General features: G+C 44.5%; 2 protein-coding genes across 2 annotated transcripts; both read right to left on the bottom strand.

The window, feature by feature from the left end:
* Positions 1–1,433: 1,433 nt before the first annotated feature.
* On the bottom strand, positions 1,434–1,929 carry BJ212DRAFT_1483238 (uncharacterized protein; the record flags this gene model as incomplete). The annotated part of the gene is made up of 2 exons (XM_041340589.1): positions 1,434–1,705; positions 1,824–1,929. The coding sequence occupies 2 exons, from the start codon at positions 1,927–1,929 to the stop codon at positions 1,434–1,436; spliced, it is 378 nt and encodes a 125-aa protein (XP_041190783.1).
* Positions 1,930–9,336: 7,407 nt separating this feature from the next.
* Positions 9,337–10,974, bottom strand: BJ212DRAFT_1483237 (uncharacterized protein; the record flags this gene model as incomplete). Its single annotated transcript, XM_041340588.1, has 1 exon — positions 9,337–10,974. One exon carries the CDS (start codon positions 10,972–10,974, stop codon positions 9,337–9,339), a length of 1,638 nt encoding a protein of 545 aa, XP_041190782.1.
* Positions 10,975–11,230: the final 256 nt, after the last annotated feature.

Here is an 11,230-nt window from a genome sequence, read left to right as displayed (position 1 = left end):
TCCTTATGCTTGTCTTGACTATTGTATAGTACCGAGAGCCGAGACACCGAGAGAATACGTTTTTATCCGAGACGACGAGAAAGCTAACGGGGGGGCGGTGGGTTTCTAAGCTTTAATGGGCGGGGGGGTGGGGGGATCTAAGATATTATTGCCCTGCTTGTCCTTATCCTTGACTATTGTATTGTTATTGTATGTTATTGTATGTTATCGCATATTGTTGTATGGTGGTCTATCGTAGTCTGTTGCGTTTCTTATCCTTGTCTTGACTGTCGTATTGTGTCCTATGGTATTGCTTTTCTTATCCTTGACTTCCTTATCATAGTCTTGACTGTTGTGATCCTTATCCTTATCCTTGTCTTCTGCCTGTTTTGTTGATTTTTTTGCTGTGGTGGTCTTGACTGTTTCACTCCTTGTCTGGGTTGAAGCCTTGTTTGGACTTTGCTTGATTTTGCTTGACTTTTGCTGTTTTTTTTCTGCTGATGGAACGGTTGATCTTGTCTGGGGTGAAGGGTGGGGGAAGGCGAAAACCTTGTTTGGACTGGGCTTGACTTTGCTTGATTTTTGCTATTTTTTTGCTGTTGCGATGGGTAGGGAAAGGCGAAAACCTTGTTTGGACTGGGCTTGACTTTGCTTGATTTTCGATGCTTTTTTGCTATTGTGTCCCTTGATCTGAGGGGTAGGGGAAGGCGAAAACCTCGTTTGGGCTGGGCTTGATTTTGCTTGATTTTTGCTATTTTATGGCTCTGGCGTTGGTTTATTTTGGCCGTTTTGGGGGTATTGTGTTGTCTTGGTATTGTGCTGTATTTGTTGTCCTTGTGTTGACTATTGCGGTGTATTGTGATCTATTGCGGTTTTGTATTGTATTTGTATTGTATTCCTTATGCTTGGGTTGACTATCGTAGTCTATTGCCTTGCTTGTCTGGCTGTTGTATGGTACCTCTAACCGAGACACCGAGAGAATACGTTTTTATCCGAGACGACGAGAAAGCTAACGGGTGGGGGGGCGGGGGCGATTCAAGAATGCTGACGTATGGCGAGCCCTGATATCCTTATCCTTGACTATTGTATTGTTATCGTATTGTCTTGCGTTTTTATTGTATGGTGGTCTGTTGTGTTTGTTGTCCTTGACTTGACTTGGTTGTTGTGGGGTATGGTGTGGCGTGGTGTTTCTTATCATTGTCCTTGTCTTTTGCTGTTGTAGTCTTGACTGTTGTATTGCTCATCCTCATCCTTGTTTCAAGTTTGCTTGACTTTGCTTGATTTGAGGCGTGGGGTGAGGCGAAAACCTCGTTTGTACTTGGGTTGACTTTGCTTGATTTTCGCTATTTTTGTGCTATTGTGTCGCTTGATCTGATGCGTAGGCTGAGGCGAAAACCTTGTTCAGACTTTGCTTGACTTTGCTTGATTTTTGCTTGATTTTTGATATTTTCTTGCTATTGTGTTGCTTGATCTGAAGCGTAAGCGAAGGCGAAAACCTCGTCAGGGCTGGGCTTGACTTTGCTTGATTTTTGGTATTTTTTTGGTATTGGGTTGCTTGATTTTGCTTGATCTGAAGCGTAGGGTGAGGCGAAAACCTCGTCAGGACTGGGCTTGACTTTGGTTGATTTTTGGCGTTGTGTTGGTTGATTTTGCTTGATCTTGAGGCGTAGGGTGAGGCGAAAATCTTGTTTGGACTGGGCTTGACTTTGGTTGATTTTTGCTTGATCTGAGGCGTAGGTTTAGGCGAAAACCTTGTCAGGACTGGGCTTGACTTTGGTTGATTTTTGCTTGATCTGAGGTGTAGGTCTAGGCGAAAACCTTGTCAGGACTGGGCTTGACTTTACTTGATTTTTGGTATTTTTGTTTGTATTGTGTTGGTTGATTTTGGTTGATGTGAGGCGTAGGTTTAGGCGAAAACCTTGTCAGGACTGGGCTTGGTTTTGGGTTCATTTTGGTATTTTTTTGGTATTGCATGGCTTTATTTTGGTTGATGTGAGGGGCAGGCTTAGGCGAAAATGTTGTTCAGACTTGGGTTCATTTTGGGTGATTTCTGCTATTTTTTTGGTATTGGGTTGGTTGATTTTGCCTGAGTTATTGCTGTTGTATTGCTTGTCTTGCTGGGGTATTGTATTGTGGTGTATTGTAGTGTGTTGCTAAGCTATCTAACCGAGAAGCGAGACACCGAGAGAATATGTTTTTATACGAGACAACGAGAGAGCTAACGGGCGGGTGGGTGGGGGCGGTCTAACATATGATTGCCCTGCTTATCCTTATCCTTATCCTTGACTATCGTATTGTTATCGTAAGTTATTGTATCGTAGTCTATCGCGTTTCTTATCCTTGACTTCCTTATCGTAGTCTTGACTATCGCGTTTCTTATCCTTGACTTGCTTATTGTGTCGTAGTCTTGACTATCATGATCCTTATCCTTGTCTTTTCCTTGTTTTCTTGATTTTTTGCTATCATAGTCTTGACTATCGTATTCCTTATCCTTTTCCTTATGGCCCAGGTCGAAACCTCGTTCAGACTTTGCTTGACTTTGCTTGATTTTTGCATTTTTATCGGAGTAGTTCCCACGGTTGAATTGCTTTCATAATGCCCAGATTCAACCTCCCCTGTTCTGGGCATTTTTGACATGTTGAGAAATGCCCAGAATTGACCTCCCCTGTTCTGGGCATTTTTGACATGTTGAGAAATGCCCAGATCTGACCCCCCCCTGTTCTGGGCATTTTTGACATGTTGAGAAATGCCCAGATCTGACCCCCCCCTGTTCTGGGCATTTTTGACATGTTGAGAAATGCCCAGATCTGACCTCCCCTGTTCTGCGCATTTTTGACATGTTGAGAAATGCCCAGATCCGACCCCCCCCTGTTCTGGGCATTTTTGACACATTGAGAAATGCCCAGATCTGACCTCCCCTGTTCTGCGCATTTTTGACATGTTCAGAAATGCCCAGATCTGACCTCCCCTGTTCTGCGCATTTTTGACATGTTCAGAAATGCCCAGATTGTGCTCTTTTGGCTAGCCATAACCTGGGTGTAACCAATACCAGGTTACAAATGTGCCCTTAGAATGAGTTGTTGTATTGTATTGCATTTTTCTTGTATTGTATTGTATTGTTCTTGTATTGTATCATTATCGTGTGGTATTGTATGGCAGTCTATCGTGTTTGTTATCCTTGACTTGACTATCGTATCGTATCTTATCGTATCCTATGGTATGGCGTTTCTTATCCTTGACTTGACCTGGTTGCTTGGTTGTCATAGTCTGTGGTGTGGTGTTTCTTATCCTCGTCTTTTGCTGTTTGTTGTTGTTGTAGTCTTGACTATTGTTTTGCTTATCCTTATCCTTGTCTGGGCTGATGCGTGGGTCAAGGTCAAAACCTCGTTTTGATTTTGCTTGATTTTTGCTTGATCTGATGCATAGGCTGAGGCGAAAACCTCGTTCAGACTTTGCTTGACTTTGCTTGATTTTTGCTATTTTTGTTGCTATCGTCTTGCTTGATTTTCCTTGATCTGAGGTGTAGGTTTGGGCGAAAACCTCGTCAGGACTGGGCTTCACTTTGCTTGATTTTTGCTTGATTTTGCTTGATCTGAGGCGAAAACCTCGGTTGGACTGGGCTTGATTTTGCGTGATTTTTGCTATTTTTTTGCTATTGTGTGGCTTGACTTTGCATGATCTGATGCGTAGGATTAGGCGAAAACCTCGTGCGGACTTGGGTTGACTTTGCTTGATTTTTGCTATTTAATTGCTATTGTGTTGCGTAGGGAAAGGCGAAAACCTGGTGCGGACTTGGGTTGACTTTGCTTGATTTTTGGGTTTTTTTGCTATTGTCTTGCTTGATCTGATGCTCTGATGCGTTGGTTAAGGCGAAAACCTGGTTTGGACTGGGCTTCATTTTGCATTATTTTTGCTATTTGTTGGTTGTTTTGTTGCTTGATCTGATGGGTAGGCGAAGGCGAAAACCTTGTTCAGACTTGACTTCATTTTGCTTGATTTTTGCTATTTATTGGCTCTGGCGTTGCTTGATTATATGCTGTTGTATTGCTTGTCTTGCTATGGTATTGTATTGTAGCGTATTGTATTCCTTATGCTTGTATTGCTATTGTGTAGTGCCAAGAACCGAGACACCGAGACGATACGTTTTTATCCGAGACGACGAGAAAGCTAACAGGGCGGGGGGGTGGGGGCAAGCTAAAATATTATTTGCCCTGGTTTTCCTTATCCTTGACTATTGTATCGTTGTCGTATGGTACGTTATTGTATAGTATCGTAGTCTATTGTATTATTATCGTAAGTTATCATTATCGTATCGTATCGTATGTTATCGTAGTCTATCGTGTTTCTTATCCTTGTCTTGACTATCACGACGTATCCTATGGTATTGCGTTTCTTATCCTTGACTTCCTTATCGTAGTCTTGACCATCGTGATCCTTATCCTCGTCTTTTGCTTGTTTTCTTGATTTTTTGCTATCGTAGTCTTTGACTATCACATTCCTTATCCTTATGGCCCAGGTCAAAACCTCGTTCACGCTTTGCTTGACTTTGCTTGATTTTTGTGTTTTTTTTTGTGTTTGTGTTGCTTGATTCTGCTTGATCTTGTCTGGAGTGATGGGTGGCGAAGGTCAGAGTTTTGTTCAGACTGGGCTTGATTTTGCTTGATTTGTGTATTTGATGCGTTGGCTGAGGACGAAACCTTGTTCAGACTAGGGTTTATTTTGCTGTATTTTTTGTATTTGATGGGTAAGTTTAGGCGAAAACCTCGTGCAGACTGGGCTTATTTGCTTGATTTTGCTTGATGGGTATTTAGGCGCATTGGACTGGGCTGATTTTGCTATTGTCTGAGGGTAAGTTAGGCGCAAAACCTCGGTCAGACTGGGGTTGATTTTTGCGGGATTTTTGGCTATTTTAGTTGCGAATGTTAGCTGCTTGAGTTTTGGTTTTTTTGCGCTGTTGAGTGTATTGTATTGTGTTGTGTTGTGAGGCGTGGCGAGGACGAAACCTTGGTCAGACTGGGCTTGATTTTGCTTGATTTTTGGTATTTTATGGCTCTGGTGTTGGATTATTTTGGCTGTTTTATTGGTATTGTAGTGTGTTGGTATTGTATTGGTTGTCTTGCTGTTGCATTGTGTAGTATTGTATGGTATTCCTTATGCTTGTCTTGACTATTGTATAGTACCTCTAACCGAGACACCGAGAGAATACGTTTTTATCCGAGACGACGAGAAAGCTAACGGGGGGGCGGTGGGTTTCTAAGCTTTAATGGGCGGGGGGGTGGGGGGATCTAAGATATTATTGCCCTGCTTGTCCTTATCCTTGACTATTGTATTGTTATTGTATGTTATTGTATGTTATCGCATATTGTTGTATGGTGGTCTATCGTAGTCTGTTGCGTTTCTTATCCTTGTCTTGACTGTCGTATTGTGTCCTATGGTATTGCTTTTCTTATCCTTGACTTCCTTATCGTAGTCTTGACTGTTGTGATCCTTATCCTTATCCTTGTCTTCTGCCTGTTTTGTTGATTTTTTTGCTGTGGTGGTCTTGACTGTTTCACTCCTTGTCTGGGTTGAAGCCTTGTTTGGACTTTGCTTGATTTTGCTTGACTTTTGCTGTTTTTTTTCTGCTGATGGAACGGTTGATCTTGTCTGGGGTGAAGGGTGGGGGAAGGCGAAAACCTTGTTTGGACTGGGCTTGACTTTGCTTGATTTTTGCTATTTTTTTGCTGTTGCGATGGGTAGGGAAAGGCGAAAACCTTGTTTGGACTGGGCTTGACTTTGCTTGATTTTCGATGCTTTTTTGCTATTGTGTCCCTTGATCTGAGGGGTAGGGGAAGGCGAAAACCTCGTTTGGGCTGGGCTTGATTTTGCTTGATTTTTGCTATTTTATGGCTCTGGGGTTGGTTTATTTTGGCCGTTTTGGGGGTATTGTGTTGTCTTGGTATTGTGCTGTATTTGTTGTCCTTGTGTTGACTATTGCGGTGTATTGTGATCTATTGCGGTTTTGTATTGTATTTGTATTGTATTCCTTATGCTTGGGTTGACTATTGTAGTCTATTGCCTTGCTTGTCTGGCTGTTGTATGGTACCTCTAACCGAGACACCGAGAGAATACGTTTTTATCCGAGACGACGAGAAAGCTAACGGGTGGGGGGGTGGGGGCGATTCAAGAATGCTGACGTATGGCGAGCCCTGATATCCTTATCCTTGACTATTGTATTGTTATCGTATTGTCTTGCGTTTTTATTGTATGGTGGTCTGTTGTGTTTGTTGTCCTTGACTTGACTTGGTTGTTGTGGGGTATGGCGTGGCGTGGCGTGGCGTTTCTTATCATTGTCCTTGTCTTTTGCTATTGTAGTCTTGACTGTTGTATTGCTCATCCTCATCCTTGTTTCAACTTTGCTTGACTTTGCTTGATTTGAGGCGTGGGGTGAGGCGAAAACCTTGTTTGTACTTGGGTTGACTTTGCTTGATTTTCGCTATTTTTGTGCTATTGTGTCGCTTGATCTGATGCGTAGGCTGAGGCGAAAACCTTGTTCAGACTTTGCTTGACTTTGCTTGATTTTTGCTTGATTTTTGATATTTTCTTGCTATTGTGTTGCTTGATCTGAAGCGTAAGCGAAGGCGAAAACCTTGTCAGGGCTGGGCTTGACTTTGCTTGATTTTTGGTATTTTTTTGGTATTGGGTTGCTTGATTTTGCTTGATCTGAAGCGTAGGGTGAGGCGAAAACCTCGTCAGGACTGGGCTTGACTTTGCTTGATTTTTGGCGTTGTGTTGGTTGATTTTGCTTGATCTTGAGGCGTAGGGTGAGGCGAAAATCTTGTTTGGACTGGGCTTGACTTTGGTTGATTTTTGCTTGATCTGAGGCGTAGGTTTAGGCGAAAACCTTGTCAGGACTGGGCTTGACTTTGGTTGATTTTTGCTTGATCTGAGGTGTAGGTCTAGGCGAAAACCTTGTCAGGACTGGGCTTGACTTTACTTGATTTTTGGTATTTTTGTTTGTATTGTGTTGGTTGATTTTGGTTGATGTGAGGGGTAGGTTTAGGCGAAAACCTTGTCAGGACTGGGCTTGGTTTTGGGTTCATTTTGGTATTTTTTTGGTATTGCATGGCTTGATTTTGCTTGATGTGAGGGGCAGGCTTAGGCGAAAATGTTGTTCAGACTTGGGTTCATTTTGGGTGATTTCTGCTATTTTTTTGGTATTGGGTTGGTTGATTTTGCCTGAGTTATTGCTGTTGTATTGCTTGTCTTGCTGGGGTATTGTATTGTGGTGTATTGTAGTGTGTTGCTAAGCTATCTAACCGAGAAGCGAGACACCGAGAGAATATGTTTTTATACGAGACAACGAGAGAGCTAACGGGGGGGTGGGTGGGGGCGGTCTAACATATGATTGCCCTGCTTATCCTTATCCTTATCCTTGACTATCGTATTGTTATCGTAAGTTATCGTATTGTAGTCTATCGCGTTTCTTATCCTTGACTTCCTTATCGTAGTCTTGACTATCGCGTTTCTTATCCTTGACTTGCTTATTGTGTCGTAGTCTTGACTATCATGATCCTTATCCTTGTCTTTTCCTTGTTTTCTTGATTTTTTGCTATCATAGTCTTGACTATCGTATTCCTTATCCTTTTCCTTATGGCCCAGGTCGAAACCTCGTTCAGACTTTGCTTGACTTTGCTTGATTTTTGCATTTTTATCGGAGTAGTTCCCACGGTTGAATTGCTTTCATAATGCCCAGAATTGACCTCCCCTGTTCTGGGCATTTTTGACATGTTGAGAAATGCCCAGATCTGACCCCCCCCTGTTCTGGGCATTTTTGACATGTTGAGAAATGCCCAGAATTGACCTCCCCTGTTCTGGGCATTTTTGACATGTTGAGAAATGCCCAGATCTGACCCCCCCCTGTTCTGGGCATTTTTGACATGTTGAGAAATGCCCAGATCTGACCTCCCCTGTTCTGCGCATTTTTGACATGTTGAGAAATGCCCAGATCCGACCCCCCCCTGTTCTGGGCATTTTTGACACATTGAGAAATGCCCAGATCTGACCTCCCCTGTTCTGCGCATTTCTGACATGTTCAGAAATGCCCAGATCTGACCCCCCCCTGTTCTGGGCATTTTTGACATGTTGAGAAATGCCCAGATCTGACCTCCCCTGTTCTGCGCATTTTTGACATGTTCAGAAATGCCCAGATTGTGCTCTTTTGGCTAGCCATAACCTGGGTGTAACCAATACCAGGTTACAAATGTGCCCTTAGAATTTTTTTGGTATTGTGTTGGTTGATTTTGCCTGAGTTATTGCTGTTGTATTGCTTGTCTTGCTGGGGTATTGTATTGTGGTGTATTGTAGTGTGTTGCTAAGCTATCTAACCGAGAAGCGAGACACCGAGAGAATACGTTTTTATACGAGACGACGAGAGAGCTAACGGGGGGGTGGGTGGGGACGGTCTAACATATGATTGCCCTGCTTATCCTTATCCTTATCCTTGACTATCGTATTGTTATCGTAAGTTATCGTATCGTAGTCTATCGCGTTTCTTATCCTTGTCTTGACTATGGTATCGTGTTTCTTATCCTTGACTTGCTTATCGTATCGTAGTCTTGACTATCGCGTTTCTTATCCTTGACTTGCTTATCGTATCGTAGTCTTGACCGTCGTGATCCTTATCCTTGTCTTTTGCTTGTTTTCTTGATTTTTTGCTATCGTAGTCTTGACTATCGTATTCCTTATCCTTATCCTTATGGCCCGGGTCAAATCCTCGTTCAGACTTTGCTTGATTTTGCTTGATTTTTGCATTTTTATCGGAGTAGTTCCCACGGTTGAGTTGCTTTGTTGAACCCTTCGATTTCGAGTATTTTGCTTATAATTCATTAGGATCTTATCCTATTGATGTCATTAGACTATGGATGGACTCCCCTTGACGAGGGCTACGACATTGGTTTTCATCAATTAGTTGATCAGGTATTAGCTTACATAATGTCTTTGTCTTGTCATGGAGTCGAGCCTCCGATGGAACTGTTCCAGTGGAGATCATTGTTGTTGACACCCTGGTACTCTGTGACCCTCCAGTGGAACGGTTCCAGTGGAGATCATTGTTGTCGATACTCTGGTACTCTGTGACCCTCCAGTGGAACGGTTCCAGTGGAGATCATTGTTGTCGACACCCTGGTACTCTGTGACCCTCCAGTGGAACGGTTCCAGTGGAGATCATTGTTGTCGATACCCTGGTACTCTGTGACCCTCCAGTGGAACGGTTCCAGTAGAGATCATTGTTGTCGATACCCTGGTACTCTGTGACCCTCCAGTGGAACAGTTCCAGTGGAGGATTATATTTGTGAAATGTCTTGAAACGACCCCTTCTTAACCATGACCCATATAGAAAAGTGCTATATAATCGACAGAGTTATGCTTCGAGGACGATTTGAGGAGGGCGTATAGTTCCTTCAGATAATGACAGTGCTGCGGATGCAGAGGCACGTCGAAGTTATCGATGGGTTGGCAAAGATGACGAATGAGGAAGATGATGAATCTGGACATGAAATTGGCGTATCGTTCGAGCGTGGGGTCTTCCTGTGGACGGCGAAATGGTGCTTTCTCCGTGTCACCAGACGGGCTGGTGGACACAAGGGCCCGAAGAGTAAGCGTTGATAGTCGTCCGAGGTTGGCTGCGATGAACCTGTAGTAGCTTTGCGTTTCCTGGATGAGGTAGTCGAACTCAGGTTGGTTTTCAGGCTTCAAAGCCGTTTCGCGGAGGCACTTGAGGTCGACGTTCTTGATACACTGCTCCCAGTTGGTCTGGGCTAAAAGGGGCCCCCTGGGACGCTTGTTGACCGCAGGCTTGTATGTGGTGTCCCTAGTGTACAGCCCACATTTTTCAACGTGGGCGAGAATGGCCCCGAGGGCATCCGTGTCCGTGATGGAGTGGCAGTTTGCTACCTCGATGTACGACATCAGGTGCTTACTGACACCAATCTGGTGACCGTTAGTGATGGCATGGAAACGAAGCGCCAGTGGAGGTTTTCCGTGAGCTATAACGCAGTGTTTATGAAATGATTTCATCGACGTGAACAGTGTAGTGGACGTGCAACGTTCGATGGTGCACTTAACTAAGTCGGGTATGATGCGCATACCATCTAGCGGCGGGACTGGACTAGTTGGTAAACGCTTGGGGAGGTGGGCACCTAGCCTGCGAAGGGTGTTCAAGACGCTCGTCTTGGATGGGAGCGATTTATTGGAAGTGCCGGCGGGCTTATGGTGTGAGCGCCGGTGACCATACACATGCTCCCATGGAATGCTAATGCCACAATCGAGGCAGACGGTGAGTTTGAATTTGGGTTCGACATGGATGCCCCATGTGTGAGCAAATGCTCCGAGTTCGGCAGGGCCACTATCTTTGTCGATATCCATCGAGGGATCAGCGTCATGTGGATCGTTAGGGTCATCGTCATCTCCGGAATCGACTGGTCCGATATCGCTCTCGCCGGCAGAGTCGAGCTCTTGATAATCAGCGCAGTGGATTTGTGCGCCGGGGATTGTTGTAGTGTGGCCGACAGTCGTCAAGGACGTGCCATTGAACGTACGGGTTAGAGAGAAGGACGTGGCTTGGTGTAATGCTTGAGAGCGAGTATCAACAGCCGCACGTATTGAATTGACGGGGGGGTGAGTGGTGGGTAATGGTTCGGCGTCAATCTTCGTGTCTTGAAGAAGGGGGGCCTCAACGTAGTTGGGGGATTCTGCAGAATCGTCATGGTAATTCTGTGTGGAATCCGTATTGACGTCAGGGACGTGCACAGGCTCTTGAGCGGCGCATGGATCTGTTGTTAGGTGTGATTTTTGAGCGGAAAGCTGTGAGTTAACGAGGGAGTTTACCTTCATCTGGGTCCATACAATCCAACGCTGCATCGTCAGGGTGCGGGGTTTTTGATAAAAGCTTGACGAATCGGTGGTAGTCGTATCGTGCATGATCGTATCGTCCGCATGGGCAATGGAAGCGCCCATCTGGATGCCTCGATATCTTCACTGTGTGTATAAAGGTGAGTATATGCGGGCGAATTGCAAGAAAGATCGACGAACACGTTTCCCCTTGCCATGAGACATTGATGAAGGCGCTGTGGTACTTGTTGGCATGGGTCTTTTCTTTTTCCCCGGCATGGTAATTGGGACGAGGGCATCCTAACTTTGTACAACTGATGAAGGTGAGCTGCCTAACTCCAAGGCTTAGGCGTAACGCACTGTCTAACCATTGCTCTATGCG

This window comes from Suillus subaureus (assembly GCF_016647635.1).
Source record: "Suillus subaureus strain MN1 chromosome Unknown BJ212scaffold_26, whole genome shotgun sequence".
NCBI lineage: Eukaryota > Fungi > Basidiomycota > Agaricomycetes > Boletales > Suillaceae > Suillus > Suillus subaureus.
This window is presented reverse-complemented; position numbering and strand designations above follow the sequence as displayed.